At 36.4% G+C, this 18,120-nt stretch overlaps 2 protein-coding genes across 8 annotated transcripts in view; one reads left to right on the top strand and one right to left on the bottom strand.

The window, feature by feature from the left end:
• ATP13A3 (ATPase 13A3) overlaps window positions 1–18,120 on the bottom strand; it is an 81,191-nt gene that overhangs the window by 36,165 nt on the left and 26,906 nt on the right. For all 7 annotated transcript variants that reach the window (XM_069557177.1, XM_069557162.1, XM_069557206.1 and 4 more), the window contains 9 exons: window positions 17,502–17,571; window positions 14,676–14,810; window positions 13,929–14,001; window positions 11,091–11,222; window positions 9,952–10,131; window positions 9,643–9,800; window positions 8,782–8,970; window positions 6,057–6,118; window positions 2,163–2,313 (listed from right to left, as the gene is read on the bottom strand). In XM_069557177.1, coding sequence (XP_069413278.1) covers window positions 2,163–2,313; window positions 6,057–6,118; window positions 8,782–8,970; window positions 9,643–9,800; window positions 9,952–10,131; window positions 11,091–11,222; window positions 13,929–14,001; window positions 14,676–14,810; window positions 17,502–17,571 — 1,150 coding nt within the window. The remainder of the gene's footprint in view (window positions 1–2,162; window positions 2,314–6,056; window positions 6,119–8,781; window positions 8,971–9,642; window positions 9,801–9,951; window positions 10,132–11,090; window positions 11,223–13,928; window positions 14,002–14,675; window positions 14,811–17,501; window positions 17,572–18,120) is intronic.
• LOC138422442 (ras-related protein Rab-7L1) lies at window positions 7,433–8,751 on the top strand. Its single transcript, XM_069557378.1, has one exon. It carries the CDS (start codon window positions 7,827–7,829, stop codon window positions 8,436–8,438), a length of 612 nt encoding a protein of 203 aa, XP_069413479.1. The 5' UTR covers window positions 7,433–7,826; the 3' UTR covers window positions 8,439–8,751.

Genomic DNA, 18,120 nt, shown 5'->3' with positions numbered 1-18,120 from the left:
GCTGCTAACAGAAGAGGATTCAAACTATGCAGAGCTCAGATATGTTTAGTAGAACCACTGGGTCAGGAGCTCACTGAGGCAGGAATTGTAAATTTAGCTTTCCAGCTTGTTGTTGTTATTGCTTAGTCACTAAGTCATGTCCGACTCTTTTGCAACCTGATGGGACTGTAGGCCCGCCAGGCTCCTGCATTTCCCAGGCAAGAATACTGGAGTGGGTGCCATTTCCTTCTCCAGGGGACCTTCCTGACCCAGAGACTGAACCTGCGTCTCCTGCATTGGCAGGTGAGTTCTTTATCACTGAGCCACCAGGGAAGCCCAGTTTTCCCAGTCTGAACACATCTAATTAAAGTACTATTATGCTAGCTCCTTGAAATTTAATATTAAACTATTTTTGGTGGAAAATTCAATTAAAAAACTTATATTGAATACACATATATGAATAAGAAACTAATTTCACTCTGTAAGTGAAGGAATCATGAGTGGGAAAATGATGGGGAAGAGAGCTATGCTGAATTAGCCAATTTTACACAATTCTTAAGAAACATTTTAACACCTCTGAAATTGGCATGCATCTTACATGGTATTAATCACTTTAAATAACAGCAGTGCCTAGTTATATAAAAACATTCCATAGATACTCTGTGGTAAGATCAGATATCAAAGCATCTGAGTCGAAAAAGCACGCTATTTACTATACAAACTGACTTATTTAGCCCACTTTTTAAGGGTCACATACAGAGCAATAAATCTACCGAAATCAGCTGGAGAAAAGCTTTAGTAAATATCATAGAGATGAATCAACTATACTTTGTTTTACTCTTTATAAAAGAAGTGGGCCTCTTTTAAGGAATTAAAGTTGATGAGTATTTACTGTGGGCTTTCAGAAGACGGCAGAGAACTTTGTCACTCATCCCCCCTAACCCCACCTTTCAAAATATTAACCAAACACACAGGAAAAGAAATAACACTGTAAAAGTAAACAGAGTAGAACTGAAATACAATGATGGATACTGCAATAAGGAAACAGTAGCCCAGGATAAACACGAAAGGACACAGAGGAGAGGTGGGATCAAACTTATCAATCAGAATAGCTTATCAAAGCAAAAGAAAAAAAAAAGTCACAGAGGTCATACTCTATATAAACTACATCCCTGAGAGGAGGAAGGGCTGCTAAAATGAGGGGCAGTATTCCTGGGTACTGCTTGTGCAAGCACTGTGGGAGAGAGTGGGAAAGCAACCAGAAGACTACTTCTCTCCTGAACTCAAGGCCTGCTGATGGGGCCCCACTACAACAGGCTCCCCCAGGCAGCCTTCCCATTCAGGGAAGACCCTTCCCAGGAAAACCAATATACCAACATACTTCTCAGCACCAACATACATATGGGCAAGGATAAAAACCTTGTTGCAGCACCTACCCAGAGTATCAAATCAAACCTTCACTCTCTTAAATATGAAAGTAGGATGAAGAAATATACTGATAATCAACAGGAAGATGTCCATGACACCTCAATTTTTTAAAAAAGTATAAAGGAGAAGATTAAGTATAGGAAGGGAGAAAAAACTGAACCCAGAGAAAATGAAAAATTCAGAAGCAAGAAGGGAACTTTAAAAACAAACTAATACCTGTAAAACAAGAACTGGATGCTGGAAAATACTAACAACCAGAGCAAGCACTCGGAAATTAAAATAATCGATGACAAAACAAAGAAGTGAACAAACAGAAACCTCTCTGAGCATGTGTGTGTGCACATGTGTGTGTTGAGAAGGAGACAGAGAAAGGACACAGGAAGTAGAATGTGGGGCCTGAAGACACAGACCACTCTATATTTTTTCCCTATGGCCAACAAACTGAGTCACTGAGATCACCTTACTGCTTAGACCTACTGCCTCAAGATATGATCCTACTTTCTCCCGTAAACATACAACAGGGCCCTGAGCCGGTCCAGGTCTTCCTCTATTAAAGGTTGTTTGAATGAGTCAATTAAACTAAAACAGAATTTCTACACAACTGTAAATATTTCTCCGGTGACATATCTTTAGAAATTACATAGTTCTTTATATGAGACAGACCAAAATCAAAACAAGTTGAAGAAATAATTCTTCTGCAAGTTAATTTTTACTATTTTCCTGAAGTTAACTGTACTTTAAAACACTGAACTTACCCATCCGATGGCTTCAAACATTTTCAAATCAAGTGGATCTCCAGAAAGCACTCCTTCAATTTTTGTAAGTGAATGACAAGTAGCCATACAAGCAACAAACTGAGACTTTACCAACATCTCACTGCAAACCTTTTCTTCTGGCAAAAGAAAACTATATAGAAAACGCACTGAATTAGATTCATAAACCCCAAGACTGAAGAGAGTAGTTTAACAGAACTTCTCAGGTTTTACTATTTTTAAAAGTAGAAATTTAATGTTCTCATTTATGTACATATTGCATGTATTCATTTCATTATATATTCTGACATTCAAAAACATTTTCTTCCATGAAAATTATTATACATGAGTAAAATATAGTATTCTCTTAGATTCTAAATAACTAGACCAGATGTACTGGTACAGAAAATACTACTTACTAAATAATAATTAAAACACTTGCCTATGGACATATGGGAAATTAGAACACACAAAAAAATCTCTTGCAAAAACATAAAATGACTGTGTAACACACTACCTTTCAAATACAAACCTGAGCTTGTAAGAAAGAAAGGGAAATTTTTAAGTGCCAAAAACAGGGAAAGGACAACCAAAGGGGTGTGACCTTAAACAGATGCTGTGACTACGGGGGAGAAGGAAGAAGGGAGGGGAGCCCTCTCAGTACCCTTAAGGCCTTGGGTTTTAATAACCACACAAGAACAAGAGACAAAGCCCTGGGCACATGCAAAGTAGGAAGTTGGAACTGAGAGAATCCCTCTCACCAAGACGCTCTTGAAGAACTACAACGCTGGAAAAAGAAAAGATTCACCCACAGACTCAAATGCGTAAGTAAGAATAAGCTTATCCCTTTCCCCTCACCCAAAGTTCAAGAAAATAATTAATATCTATGTAATATTTACTATGTATTGGGCACTATTCAAAGAACTTTAAATTTACTTGCCTCATCTCATCCTACACCATAGAAAGGTGTTTTATTATCACCATTTTATAGATGAGGAAACTGAAGCAGGAGGGTTTAAGCCACTTGCCAAGCCACAGCACACAGGTGGCAAAGCAAGGGTTCAAACACAAGAGGTCTGGTGTCAGGGCCTGAACTCTAAACCATTAAGCTACTCAGGATGGCATCTGGGTTTGAATATATATGTTACTGTCCAGTCCAGAAATCCCCAAGTTATAAAAGTAACATTAAAGTTTGCCTGGTACCACTGACACTACTTTTGGCCAAAAAAGGTCAAAACTCTCAGGAGAGGCACTCCCACAACACAGCTACAAAGGAGTCTCACAAAAAAACTCCGCTAAGGATGAATCCATAATTTTAAAATGAACCAGGAAATAATTCTCATGCCTCAATAGACACAACAAAGACAGAATTAGAATCCCATAAACGAGATAATAGAATGGCGATCTGAAAGAATGCAAAGAAGGCATTTTAAAATTATAGACTTTGAAAAAGAACACGACACCATGGTGGGGAAAGGAGAGAGACAGATTTGAAAAAAAAACAAATGAAATTTATTATCCAGGATATGGTTAGGATTTCCAGATGGAGAGAAAGAATGGGGGGAAAGCCACAATGGGAATAAAAAGAAGCTGCACACTTTCCAGAATTTATGAAAAGAATGAATCTTTGGAATCAAGAAGCAGAATTAGTCCCACACAAACAAACAAAAATATCATGGTGAAACTGCAGAAGTCAAGCATAAAGAAGTATTTTTTAAACAACAAAGGAGAAAAAAAATTACTAAAGAAGACTAAGACATCTACGAACATGGCAATTTAATCCACAGGAATGGGATATAAGAAACAATGGTTACCAAACCCATCCATCCACCTAGGAACATCTTAGCATGTAGACTGTATACAAAACCAAAATCATAAAAATCATAAAATGCTATATAACAAATGCATACAAAAAGGGAGGTGAAAGTAAAAGTAGTGTACAGTCTATAGGTTTTATGGAGTCAGAAACTAATAAAGACACCCATAGGATCTTCCCTGGTAGTCGAGGGTTGAGATTTCACTTTTCAATGCAGGAGGTATAGGTTCGATCCCTGTTCAGGAAGCTAAGAGCCAACATGCCTTGAGGCCAAAAACCACAGCTTAGAACAGAAGCAATAAAATCTTAAAAAAAGAAAAAAAAAAGACATTCATAGACTTTAGACTCTAAATATGAATATTAGTAACTTACGGACAAGTAATAAAGATTAGGATGTATAAATTCTGAAAAAATGAGAGAAATGTGAAAACTGTGTGTGGGAACTGGGTAAGAGAGTCGGTGGTAGAAATAATTTCAAATAATCCGAAATCACAATAAATGTGAACACAATGGCAGAGAAAGAGTCAAAAGAGATGGAAAAAAAGATACATAGTTATATATATATATATATATCAGGCAAGAGCAAGCTGGTATGTAAGCACACAAATATTTGATGAAACAGAATTAAAAGCAATAGGCATCATTAGGGATAAGTAAGTTCACAATGTGATATGCTATTTACCAAGATGTGCCAACTCTGACATTACATGAACCAAATAACAATCTCTCAAACTGTATACACCAAAATCCCATACTTTCAAGAGAGGGAAAAAAAAAACCCAGCAAAAACACAACTATAGTAGTAAAACTTCTAGGCATCAAAAGATAGCAATAAAGTAAAAAATATAAAACAAGAGACTGGAGAAATATTTTCATAACGCATAGCACTGAAAAAGATTATCACCCAGAAAATACAAAGGACTTCTAATAAATGAATAAGATAAAGACACACAACACCATTTTTTAAAAAAAATCAGGATATAAACTGACAATACACAGAATGCCAAATAATCCTCCTTCAAAAAATCTGAAAAAATGTTCAGCTTTATAAGTTATGAAGAAACTGCGAACAAAGCCACAATGAAATAACATTTCATAGCTATTCATTTGGGAAAATTAGAAGTCTGGCAATACCAAGTTTGGCAAGGATGCGGGGCAACAGGATCACCCAAACACGGAGGGAGAGTGAGTCTGCACCATCACTTAGAGAGTAAGCAGATGGTACCTACTAGAGCTGTGGCCATACATGTGCTGTACGATCCAGTACTGAAACTGTGAAGACGCTGGTTTACTCAAACTCAACCACATACTCACAGGAGTTGTAACCCTAAGAACTTTAATTGCAACACTGTTTATGAGTATGGAAGGAAAAATGGAGAAAAACTGAAACTGCCCTTGGGATGAAGAACAAATATTACGGTTTAGTCACACAATGGCATACTAAACAATAGTTAAGATTCATAATTTGGATCTATACATATCAACATGGAGGAATCTTGGAAACAATGTTATGAGGCCAAAAGGCGGCAAAAACACATACAGTGCGTATCAGCCGTATATACTTATTTATGGACAGATCTCGTTTATGGGTAGAGACACAGGAAGTTAACTATAAAAACATGCAAGGATAACACCACCACTTCAGAACAACAGCAAGGATAGACAAAGGGATAGGTAAGACGTCAGCAGTATCTGTAATGTTTTAAATCTTTTTGCTTCAGAGACCTGAAACAAATATGGCAAAATGTCAACTGTTTAATCTCAGTAGTGGGTACAGAGCTGTCTGTCGTATTATTTTCTATGAGTCTGAATGTTTCATATATTAATATATTTATTAAAAATAAACTAATAAAAGACCCTGATGCTGGAAAAGATTGAGGGGAGGAGGAAAAGGGGACAACAGAAGATGAAATGGTTGGATGGCATCATTAACTCAATGCACATGAGTTTGAGCAAACCCCGGGAGACAGTGAAGGACAGGGGAGTCTGGCATGCTGCAGTTCATGGGGTCAAAAATAGTCAGACATGACTGAGTGACTGACAACAACAACAATAAATGGTCAAGTCTAGCTAATAATTACCGTGCATTCTCCACTCGTTGAATCCCCCAAAGATCTAAACCATCTTCAGTAAGGGTTCCAGTCTTAAAAAAAAAAAAGCACATATTTACAAAATCATGAAAAACTATGCCATGTCTACATAATAGAGTGCTATACAGACACAAAATGGGGAAGGAGATGAGTAAGATCTGTGTGTGTGTGCTAACAGAGAATAACTTTCAAGACAAAATTGAGGAAAAGGGTGCAGAACACTCCCTTGGTACAGTTCCTCTGTGTGGGTGGGGTGCGGGGAGATATGTATAGAAATGTATACTTATGTGCTTGTGTTATTAAACAGTGGAACAATGCGCCACTCAACCTATCACAATAGATGCCAACACAGGAGGGAGAGATTAGGGCATATGGAGCCAAAACAGGGAAGAAGAACAAAGTTAAATGATATCAAGAGGTGTAATCAGCCAAATTCAGGAAATAAACAACCTGGGTTCTCCAATAAGATGACTGGAAAAGAAGGGCAAGGAAAATAATGGTTACCGATTAACTGCAATTGTTGCAATCTGTATTTGGATTGCAACTGAAAACACAGACTGTAAAGCAGGGAAACCTGAATATGTACTGGATATTAGGTAATACAGAGGCTGCTAATTCTGTTAAGTGTAGTAGTAAGCAGTGATAATGGTAATGTGTTTTTAAAACATTATTTTATCTTCTAGAGCTACATACTGAAATATACAGATAAAGTAATATAATGTCTAATGCTGCCACCTTCAAAATGAGGGGACAATAAAGTTAAGACTGACAAAATGCTGGTTAACTATTTAAGTAGGATAATGGGTAAATGAGTTTATTTCACTTACATCTTTTTTTCCACTTCTGGGTCTGCTTAAAAACTTTTTAAACATTTCCAAAAAAGATCAAACATAAAAAAAATTTTCTGAACAGACTAATTTAATATGAAACAGTCATTCAGTTATGACTTTCTTTTTTCTTAACAAAATACACCTCACTTTTTTTTTCTTGATAATAAAGATGATACACAAAAATCAAATGTGTATCATATCAGTTACCCAAAAGAACCTGGTCAAGATTTAGTTCTCTGAACTTTCAGAAAAACTGATCCCACGTGAGGAAAGGAGAACCCTCTGTATTTCAAACAAGTAAAAAAAATCTGTCATTTTCACATGAAATTATATAATCAGTGTCCTTTGTAATTTTATAACACATTCAATAAAATCATAGAGCAAACACTAAATGTATATACTTCATAGCAATAACATTCCAGAAAACATATCTGTATGAAGTCTATTCTGTTAAAAACATGAAAGAGCAAATAAATTTAACTACTACTACAAGGTATAATTCTAGAAGGACTGGTTAATTGCAGATGTGGGCAAATAAGCAATATCCAAAGTAATAAAAATTTTAAAAAATGAAAAAATAATATAAAAATGATACAGATGCCAAATAAGTTTAAGAAAAAGGAAAATTAGAAAAACATTTCTTTTAAAATGCGTGCAAATTAGTTGATAAAGAACACAGAAACCATTAATCTAAATACTTTAGCTTTACAAAACTACAGAGGGACCTTTAAGAATGATTATGAGCCCCGCCCAGGCTGCGGCAGCGCGGCGAGGAAGCGCGTCTAGTTGAGCGCAAAGTTTCCTTTTATATTTTTTGCTTTCTCTTCAGAGTCGCCCTAACGGGCCATGGGGCGGGTATGCCACACTTCAGTTTGAGCGGGGGTCCCTAGACCAAGGGGTGAACATAAGCGAGCCCCCCATCCCGCTAGCCATGAGCAGCCGCGACCACCTGTTCAAAGTGCTGGTGGTGGGGGACGCCGCGGTGGGCAAGACGTCCCTGGTGCAGCGATATTCCCAGGACAGCTTCAGCAAACACTACAAGTCCACGGTGGGAGTGGATTTTGCTCTGAAGGTTCTCCAGTGGTCTGACTCAGAGATGGTGCGCCTCCAGCTGTGGGATATTGCAGGGCAGGAGCGCTTCACCTCTATGACCCGACTTTACTATCGGGATGCCTCAGCCTGTGTTATTATGTTTGATGTTACCAATGCCACTACCTTCAGCAACAGCCAGAAATGGAAACAAGACCTGGACAGCAAGCTCACACTGCCCAATGGAGAGCCGGTGCCCTGCCTGCTCTTAGCCAACAAGTGTGATCTATCCCCTTGGGCAGTGAGCCGAGACCAGGTTGACCGGTTCAGTAAAGAGAATGGTTTCACAGGTTGGACAGAAACCTCGGTCAAGGAGAACAAAAATATTAATGAGGCCATGAGAGTCCTCATTGAAAAGATGATGAGCAATTCCAGAGAAGATATGTCTTTGTCCACCCAGGGGAACTACATCAACCTGCAAACCAAGCCCTCCTCCAGCTGGGCCTGCTGCTAGTAGCATTTGGCTTGTTTTCCCTCCCAGCTCCAGGAAGTCTTTCTCTTCCCTTTGGTTGCCCATCCAACAGTTGTACTAAGTACATTTGACCTGTCTGCTGGTGACTGTCTGGTAAGGAGAACCATCATAACTAAGAAAAGACACATGGGACCCATGGGCATTTCTGCCTCTTGCTTGCTGCTGGCTTAGAGAGACCAGTGTCTTCTCTCCAAACAAGATCATCTCATCCCTCAGTTTGTGATCTGGAATTGATTTTGTGGCAAGGATTAGAAATTAGCATCTGTGTTTCAAGAAGCATAAAAAAAAAAAAAAAAAAAAAGAATGATTATGAAACTGAACCAACCTTGTCAAAGCAAATAAGATTCAGCTGTCCACAGATGTTGATCCTCTGGGGACTGATGCAGAAAATCCCCACTTTCTTCAGTCTTCTTTGGGCATACACAATGCCAGCGGTCATTGCAGCAGGAAGCGCAGGCGGCACAGTGATTGTAATGATATCGAGAGACTCGATGATTATATCCCCAACTTCAACCTACAGTTAACATAAAAATAAATGTCAGACCCCGCTACTATTAAATATTTATTAATCCAATGAGTATTTCTTTAATTTTATATATATATTAAGCACATATATATTCATCTATTAATTATTTATAATTTTTTTCCCCTTTAGAGATGCTGCAAAACAGAAAGCTCAATGAATCGTCAGTGGGCTATGAAATGAGAGCTATTATTTTTTTTAATTCCTACTTTAATAGCCCCATATACTTCATACACTACATACTTCAAAGTAAACATTTTTAGATACTGACTCTTACTACTATCAGAGTCTTTACAAGGAACAGAAAAAAGAAATTTAACAAGGTCCCTTAGAAATATCTTCAATTCAGTAATCACCAATAATTTTAATGCTGTATATACCAGAGATTAAAAAAAGAAAAAAGAATAAAGCTTTTGGTGAGTAGTGATCACTTCTCCCTTAAGTCACAAGAAAGCAAATAAAAGACCATCTAAACCTGATAAAAACTTTCTGCTATGATGGTGATGTACATCTGTACTTTCTAACATAACAGCTACAAGTCTCATATGGCTCCAAGTTAAATTAAGATTTCAATTTTCCAGTCTCGCTAGACACATCTCAAATCCTCAATAGCCATGTGATAATTAAGAATCAAACTCTATTAAGGGTTTCCCACATACATACCTCATTTAAAATGTTATTGATAATAGTGTAGATAAACCCAACTGCAGCCACACCCACTAGACACAGTAGAAATAAGTAGGCATCTCTGTAGAGTTTAAAATCAGTTGGTTTGGGATACAATATGGAGCGAACAAGCTGTCCTTTGGAAGTACTAAATCCTTTTTTTAAAAAAAAAAGGAAAGAAGAAAATGATTCTATAGTAACTCTATAAGAAAATGATAATTATCTCTAAAAAGAGAATCTCTCTTTAAACATGCTATAAGCATCAAATGTGCTAAACCATGCAAGAAAAGATTAAGTATTTTCTACCTGTTCTAACTACTATGGCTTTGACAAGTTCTCCAGTGTAGAAACGAGTCTGGATAACAGTTGTCCCACAAAACAAAGTATGTCGTCTATGTGTTTCTGGACTATATAATTCATCTCTCGTTCCTTTCATGTCCACCGAAGGATTTGGCAAATTAGTTTTTGTCACTGGAACACTTTCTCCTTTAAAAAAATTATTCATAAATTAAAGCATAGAAATCAGTATCAAACACACAAATCTTGAGTTGTTACATTTACTAAATGTTAAATACTGTTGACAACAGTTATTAAAAGTTCTCAAATGTGAACAATACAGCTTAATCAATCAGCCTTTTGTCTTCCAATTTCCTTACCCAGAAATAGCAAATCTTGTCTTCCACAGTATTTCTCGAAAGTCATCTGTGACGCAAAGGTAATCACTTGGAAATAATTACATCAAGTTTCATAAGAAGACAAGGTTGTTGTCATTACCACAGCACCTGTTCTGTGATCACCACAGCACCCCTGAGAACTAACCTGGGAAGCACTCTGCAACCCCAAGAACACACAGCATGTGAAGATCCAGTCCTAACCTCCCTCACCTTTCAGGGATGTTTATGTGCATGAATGTGTTTTAAGAAAGACTCTCAATAGTTCAAAAATGTATTATATAAGAATCACTTTCTTGCCAGATTGACTATGACAATTAAAAGAGTCATATGATAAAAAGGTATACAGCTCCATCTCTAGATTCTGAATTTCCAAAGGGAAGTTATTTTGAAGTCTATTTCTCCCCCAATTTAACAAAAATATCAACTCTTATTCCTACACTTTGCACATCAAAGTGAACAGCAATAAATATGCTGTGGGGAAAGAACTTTTTTCCTAGTCCCTTCCCATAAAGCATTTCCTCCTGTCAGAAGAATGCACAGAAGCTGGACAAGAGATGTGAGCACCAGCATTATACTTCAGTATTACAGCTGAGTATAATGCAGGATTTGGTTCCCTCAAAAATAGAAAACTTCAATATCTATTACATGACATTTGTGAGTAAAGGATACAAACTGCATAGTTAATGCTGATACAAGCTTAATCAGTAACTACTTAGTCCTAATATCATTATAAGCAACTCAGCTGGTTTTTACTCATTTAATTTAGTTTACCTGTTAACATGCTTTCATTTACAATGCAAGTACCATTAATAAGCACTGCATCACAAGGCATGACTGTCCCATTTAATGGAATGACCATGACATCTCCCGGCACAAGGTCTGTAGAAAAGATCTCTTCTATTTCTGAATTTAAGGAAAGAGAAAGAAAGAAAGGTCTGAAAAGAGTATTCTTTAACTTGTAATAAAAATACAACAAACTAAAGATCTATCCAAAGGTCACCTGATCTCAGTAAGACATTAAAAATATAATGGAGTTAAATAAGAAAATTCCAATAGATGAGGAATACTGACAAATAAAATTATTATTCCTTAAGCTACCAGAGCACAGTGTCTATAATGTGTCAGCTAGTTTGTCCCAGGATAGTACGCCAAGTGCACACAGTTAATGCCAAGCCCCCTCTAAGCTAACAGATGGGTGGATTTCAATAGTGGATGGTCAACCTTAACTATCAGCCCTGTGAGCTAAACAGGCAGTAAGTCCACCCAGGACACCCCCCTACAACAGGTACACAATCTCAGATTTCTAGAATCCCTTGGAAACAGAGAAAAGCACTGAAATTTTAACACTTTCTTTTCTAACAGCATTCTTTTCCTTATGGCTACTATTTATAATCTATATTGTTTGTCTTCTCAATATTCCTAAAATACTTTCAAAATATCTTAGATATCATTTCAAATAAATGTATAAAATAAAACTATCATATATAGTTCATTATTTCCTTAGAAATTTATGTATTATATTCAAGTTAGTTAAACACTTCTTTCAAGATCTTCTCAAGTAAAAGGTGGCCTTATATTTGGGCATTCTTTTTTCCCCTACCCCTAGATTTTATTAAACTATGCTTAGAAGAGACTTACACTAGTTTCTAAGCAAAGATGGATGAAGAGAAAACTACTGTTTGTGATATTGGCCCTTAGGACAAATATTCTTTTCTTTCTTAAAAAAAAAAAAAAAGGTATAAGTAGTTTACTAAGCTAAGAGCAAAGAATTCTAAAGTTATTTAGCATGTATTAAATATAATACTCCTCATTTCTTAATATGATCCTTTATTTTAAAAACCTGACTCAATACCCTCATGCCACTTGAAATTCTAACCCTTAAGTATATGGGGAATCTAAGTATCAATGATCTGTTGGACTATTGAGGGGGTAAGGAAGAAATACATTGAGAGATGCCCAGCATCTTTGGCAATGGCAGAGTGGGAAGGGGAGGAACACCAATAAACCACACATCTTAAGACTGCAGCTAGGAAAGGTGATATTATCAGCTAAAGTAGCAAGTGACCAAGAAGCGCAAAGAAGAAAACAACCTGCTGGCTAACTTGGGTTCACACTTGGACGTGGGATACCAAGTCGAAGAGAATGCACACTGATTTGGTTTTCCTGATAAATCAAAGAGGCTGCTGTCTCCAAGACCCATGATGCTGAGCTGCCTCCCCTGTATCCTTAACCTCTTCCATATCTCACTGGACAAACCAATGTGTCCAAAACATTATCCTTCCCTACAATTCTGCTTCTTCTCCAGTGTTCCCTATTTAATTAAATGACACCAACATCCATCCCCCGCCAGCCTGACACCACTCTATTATCAAATCTTGTTCAATGCCCACATTTCAGTATCTTTCAAAGCCATCTCTCCACCCTCCATCTCCACAACCCTCACACTGATTCATTTCATGCCTTCAATATTACTTCCTTCTAAATAAGTTTGAACATGCAATCAGAAGGATTTTTTCAAATAGGCAAATATGCTCATATCACTCTCCTGCTTAAAACCCTTCAATGTCTTTCCACTGCCTTTTGGGAGAGTCCAAATTCCTTCACAAGCCTTAAAAGACTATCTACCCTCTAACTGCTGCATCTGCCACACTGAATTTCTTCCAGTTATTGCAATGAACAAATGAACTCTCTTTAATTTCCAGGTCTTTGGGCACTAGAACCCTCTTATTTCCCTCTCTCAGTTCAATTCAGTCGCTCAGTCGTGTCTGACTCTTTGTGACCCCATGAATTGCAGTACGCCAGGCCTCCCTGTCCATCACCAACTCCCAAAATCCACTTAAACTCACGTCCATTGAGTCAGTGATGCCATCCAGCCATCTCATCCTCTGTCATCCCCTTCTCCTCCTGCCCCCAATCCTTCCCAGCATCAAAGTCTTTTCCAATGAGTCAACTCTTTGCATGAGGTGGCCAAAGTACTGGAGTTTCAGCTTTAGCATCATTCCTTCCAAAGAACACCCAGGGCTGATCTCCTTCAGAATGGACTGGTTGGATCTCCTTGCAGTCCAAGGGACTCTCAAGAGTCTTCTCCAACACCACAGTTCAAAAGCATCAATTCTTCGGCAGTCAGCTTTCTTCACAGTCCAACTCTCACATCACCCCTGCCCTAATCACTTTCTCACCTATACTTTACCTGGCTAATCCAATCATTTAAAATATACCTGTTCAAAGCAGCCATCCTATATTAGAAAGATGTCTATATAGAAGACACCTGTATTAAATGAACCCTAAGTTCCTTGAACTCTCCCTATCATTTATCACACTTCATTGTTCTGTTTATCATCTGTCTTTCCAACTGGACTGAAGTTCAATGATGGCAAGGACTATGTCCATCCTGAGAGCCTAGTACAGTGGCTGACACATTACAGAAAAAAAAAATTTCACATAAATGAATGAACCTGATACAGAGACATGACTATAAATCCAAACACACATTTCTGTTTCTTATGGAACTACGTGTATATGCATAATATACTGGGCTTGCTTCACACATTAGTGCACAGTGGATATCTTTTTCTATTTACTTTTCTAAGAGTAAACTGAAGTACTTACCTTCATTTACTCTGCAAACTGAAACTCTCACAGTACTGTGAGCCGCCACCATGTCATGTAACATAATATATTGCTGAATCAGAGGAAAAAAATTTTGAACTCATTAATATAAACTCACTCTTCAATCTACCAGAAAGCAAGGGTAATATAAACTAAGATAAGCTAATATATAGTGGTAAAGAACCCGCCTGCAATGCAGGAGATCCAAGACTCGGGTTCGATACCTGGGTCAGGAACACCCCCTAGAGGAGGAAATGGCAATCCATTCCAGTAGTCTTGCCTAGATGATCCCATGGACAGGAGTCTGGTGGGCTATAGTCCATGGGGCGCAAAGAGTCAGACATGACTGAAGTGACTTAGCACACAAGCTAATATAATAAACACATATTACTCTACCTTTAAAAAAGTCAAGACCAGAAGATTCAAAGATCAGTGTTTCAGCCCCAAACAAAATAAGAAGCACTTTAACAAGACAGCCCTAAAAACAGGAGATTCAGCCCTCCAGTATTCCAGTCTAAGATTAGCAACTAGAGACCCCTACAGTCCCAAAGCAATCAAGTGATACTCTGACTTTAAAAAGCATCTACCTTCCCCCAACTCAAAAAGAGGGCAAAGGAGTACATATTCACATAACTAAAAGAAAAACTGTATCAAGAACATGCTTTATACCAAATATCATTCTGCACACCTTATGTGTTATTACAAAGTACAAATACAGTTGTGAAAACCCTAATAAATTGGACTCACCTTTCTAATGGCATACAGGGAGCTTATAATTGATACTACAGACATAATCACAATGGCTATAGCATAGTAATAGTATTCATCTGTGCACCAGAGTATAACACTGAACAACTGGAAAATGTAAAATGGGTTGAGAACCTAAAAAACAAAATTTTTAAGTCAAATTGAATGAGATATTTAAAACCATACAGATTTAAGAAATAACTAACAAGATATTACCCTATAGTACCCTAGGGCAACATGTAACTAACTACCCAAAGAGTAGAGCAAGATACTACCTTTTTAGAAAAGAATCATCAAACTACTAAAATCTGACTAAATAAGCTTAACTGAAATTGAGACCATCCAGTTAGATTGATACCAAACCCAAATACAGATTCAGCTAGAAACAGCTAAAATGTGTAAATTTAGCTATTCTTCATTTTGCCTTAGCAATAAAACACATTTACTTTCAATAATTATCGTGCTGCCAAAGAGTACAAAACGTTTAACCAAATGGAACAAACATTTACTTATTATGAACCTGAAACATCAATTTACTTATAAGTCAAAAGTTCACTGAAGTCCAAAGAGAAGGCAAATATGAGATAAGTTACAATGCTTTGCTTTCTCTAAGGAAATAAATGAGGATTAAAACCTGAATGGAAAAAAAAAGATAAGGAGTCCTGCTAAACACAAGAAGCAGAAAAGAGCTACAAAAATAAAACCCAAAACAATTAGTGACAGAATCACCAACAGTGATAATTACCTTAAATATAAATGGATTAAATGCACCAACCAAAAAACGTAGGCTGGCTGGGTGGATGAAAACATGTGCATGTGTGCACTTCCACACTTATTATTTTAGTGACTTAAAAAAAAAATTTGAATGAGGTTTGAATTTTCTAATCCAATTCTGAGAACATAAATACTAAAAAAAAAAAAAAGAACCAGGAAATTAACATGTGATACAGTATTATTAACAAAAGCACAGATTTTGTTCAAATTTCACAAAATTTTATGTTACTGTCCATTCTTCTGTTTTCATACCTTATTGAAGACTCCATATTGTATTTAGTTGCACTAAGCAGCTTCAGTTGCATGCAACGAATTCTGATAAATTCTCTTTTTGTTTTTATTCTATTACAAATATTTTCTAATTTTCCTTGTTATGGCTTCTTACATACACCCATCATTTAAAAATGGATGTTCAATTTCCAAATACATGAGACCTTTAAAGTATCTTTGATATTAATTTCTCATTTAAACCCTTTCTTCTCTGCAATCACCTTCTGAGTTTTTTCAGTCTTTCAACTTTATTGAGGCTTTTAATTTGGTCAAAGATCTCTAACGGTAAATGTCACATAGCAATTGAAACTATGTGTGTTATTTTCAAGTATATTTTGATACTGATTTCTAACATAATTCCACAGTGATAAAGAGAACAGACTGTGTGATTTCAATACCTTTAGACCATGAAATTTTTCCACCTTGTTTTATGTCCCTGGATATGTTCCAGTGTCTTCTGGCTTATAGTCTGTGGGAACTCATATAGAATTTGTATTCTGCTGTTATGTGAGAATTATATAAATCTTAATTATTACTATGTTGAATTGGTTCATACTGCCTTTTAGGTCTACTACATCTTTCTACTTTTCTGTCTATTTATTCTATTAATTTTTGAGAGTTTGATATTGAAACTCCAATTAAAAACCTTAATTTACTTAAAAAAAGAATTATAATGTATAGTGGAACTATATCTAACCTTCTTCTACATTTTCCAAGTCTCCTATAAATGTGTTACCATTCTTTCATAATCTAAAAAAATTTAAAAGATGTTTGCATTTGATTTGGCCAATAAAAAACCAATTGGCGGGTTTACTTCAAAAAAAAAAGAGTCCTGCTAAAGACTCTGACTACCCAAATTTTATAGTATTTTTATCAATTTCATTAATAATCTCCAATATCTTAAAATTGATGTTTCTGTACTTTTCAAAACACTTTTACATACATAATCCTATTTTACTTCAAAATCAAATGAGGCCATTAAAGGATTTACTACAATTTTACCAGTACAAGAGCAGCAGAGAGAAAGGTCTTCTAATGATCAGAGCTAGTTACTGATGGAGTCATGTTACAAGCCAGTCTTTCTAATTCCGACTCCTTACATGCTGTGCTCTAAAGCTCCATTACATAGCTACTCTCAAGAAATGATGGAAGGCAATCTAACTTCTACTCAACATATTGACCCACTAGCTAATTCTGATCTTTAGCCCAAAATCAGAAAGAAGCCTGGAGAGCCTAACCCTCCTAGGCAAAGCCACTTTCTTTCTTTACAGGCCGCAACACCTTACTTATGCCTCCTCTATGGCTCTTACAAACTGAAGTCACTACAGTAACTACTGACATGTATTCCCCCTAGGCTAAAGTGCGAATTCTTCACTGTCACTCATCATGTTATGTTTTTACTGCAAACATCTGGCATGATGCCTAGTCACTAAGAGTGTACCACATGAAGAAACCATGATGAATTATTTTTAAAATCGGGGGGTAGGGGGGAAGACAGAGGTACACATCTGCAAAATAGGCCAAGGTTCAGATGCACAACTTCATGAGAATAAGAAGAAAATCTACAGACAAGAAAAGCAAAAAAATCAGACAAAATAAAAAAGTAATCATGCCCCCCAAATTACTAATCTACTGGAGAAAGATCTTTCTGACCTTCCAAGGAAAATAATAAGCAAAGACAAGTTAGGAAACAAACAAGAATATCTTATTACTTAAATCCTGGCTCCTTTCAATTGACAAACCTATTGATCACAAATGTTAAGACAGGTACAACTGTCTTACCTCTTTAACCAGGAGCTTAAAAACTGAAGGCACTTTCACAGCAATTTCATTTACTCCATAAAGCAATTTTCTATAACAGGAAAATATAATAACAATAATATTACATTATACTGTATTATAACAGTACAATTTACGGAAGGCACTGCATTAGATAAGGCTCAAAACACCAACTGCTCCTAAATTCAGGAACTTAAACATTCGTTTTTCTAAACAGCTGTCTTCTACAATTTAAATTCTCTATCTACAGTATTTAAATCAATATAGTCAATATTGGATAACTACACTGTTATTATTTTATCTTTTGTGTGACAAGTACCTCTCCCACTAATCTACAATAAACTGTATCAGCAAAAGATTTTCTTTTCCACCCATAAACACAATACAGCTCAACAATTCTGAAATGCAATTAATTTTTTCAAGAGACTATATAAGTAATTTGAGGTGACCTATACTATTTTTCTAATAAGAATATTGCACTAAAAACGTTTATTTCAAAACAGTATACATTTTGCGCCCTTTTTTTAATGCTTAAGAAAGGTTGCTTAAAATCTTCCACTTAAATTCCTTATAATAGCACTTTCTAGATGATAAATTAATTCTCGTGTTCTATGAAGCATAA

The sequence above is a fragment of the Ovis canadensis genome, chromosome 1 (genome assembly GCF_042477335.2).
Source record: "Ovis canadensis isolate MfBH-ARS-UI-01 breed Bighorn chromosome 1, ARS-UI_OviCan_v2, whole genome shotgun sequence".
NCBI lineage: Eukaryota > Metazoa > Chordata > Mammalia > Artiodactyla > Bovidae > Ovis > Ovis canadensis.
The sequence above is the reverse complement of the archived record's forward strand: the minus strand, read 5'-3'. Positions and strand labels throughout refer to the sequence as shown.

What these genes read in the sequence shown, in the direction of transcription:
- LOC138422442 (XM_069557378.1), top strand. Translation starts at nt 7,827, where the DNA reads ATGAGCAGCCGCGACCACCTGTTCAAAGTGCTGGTGGTGGGGGACGCC.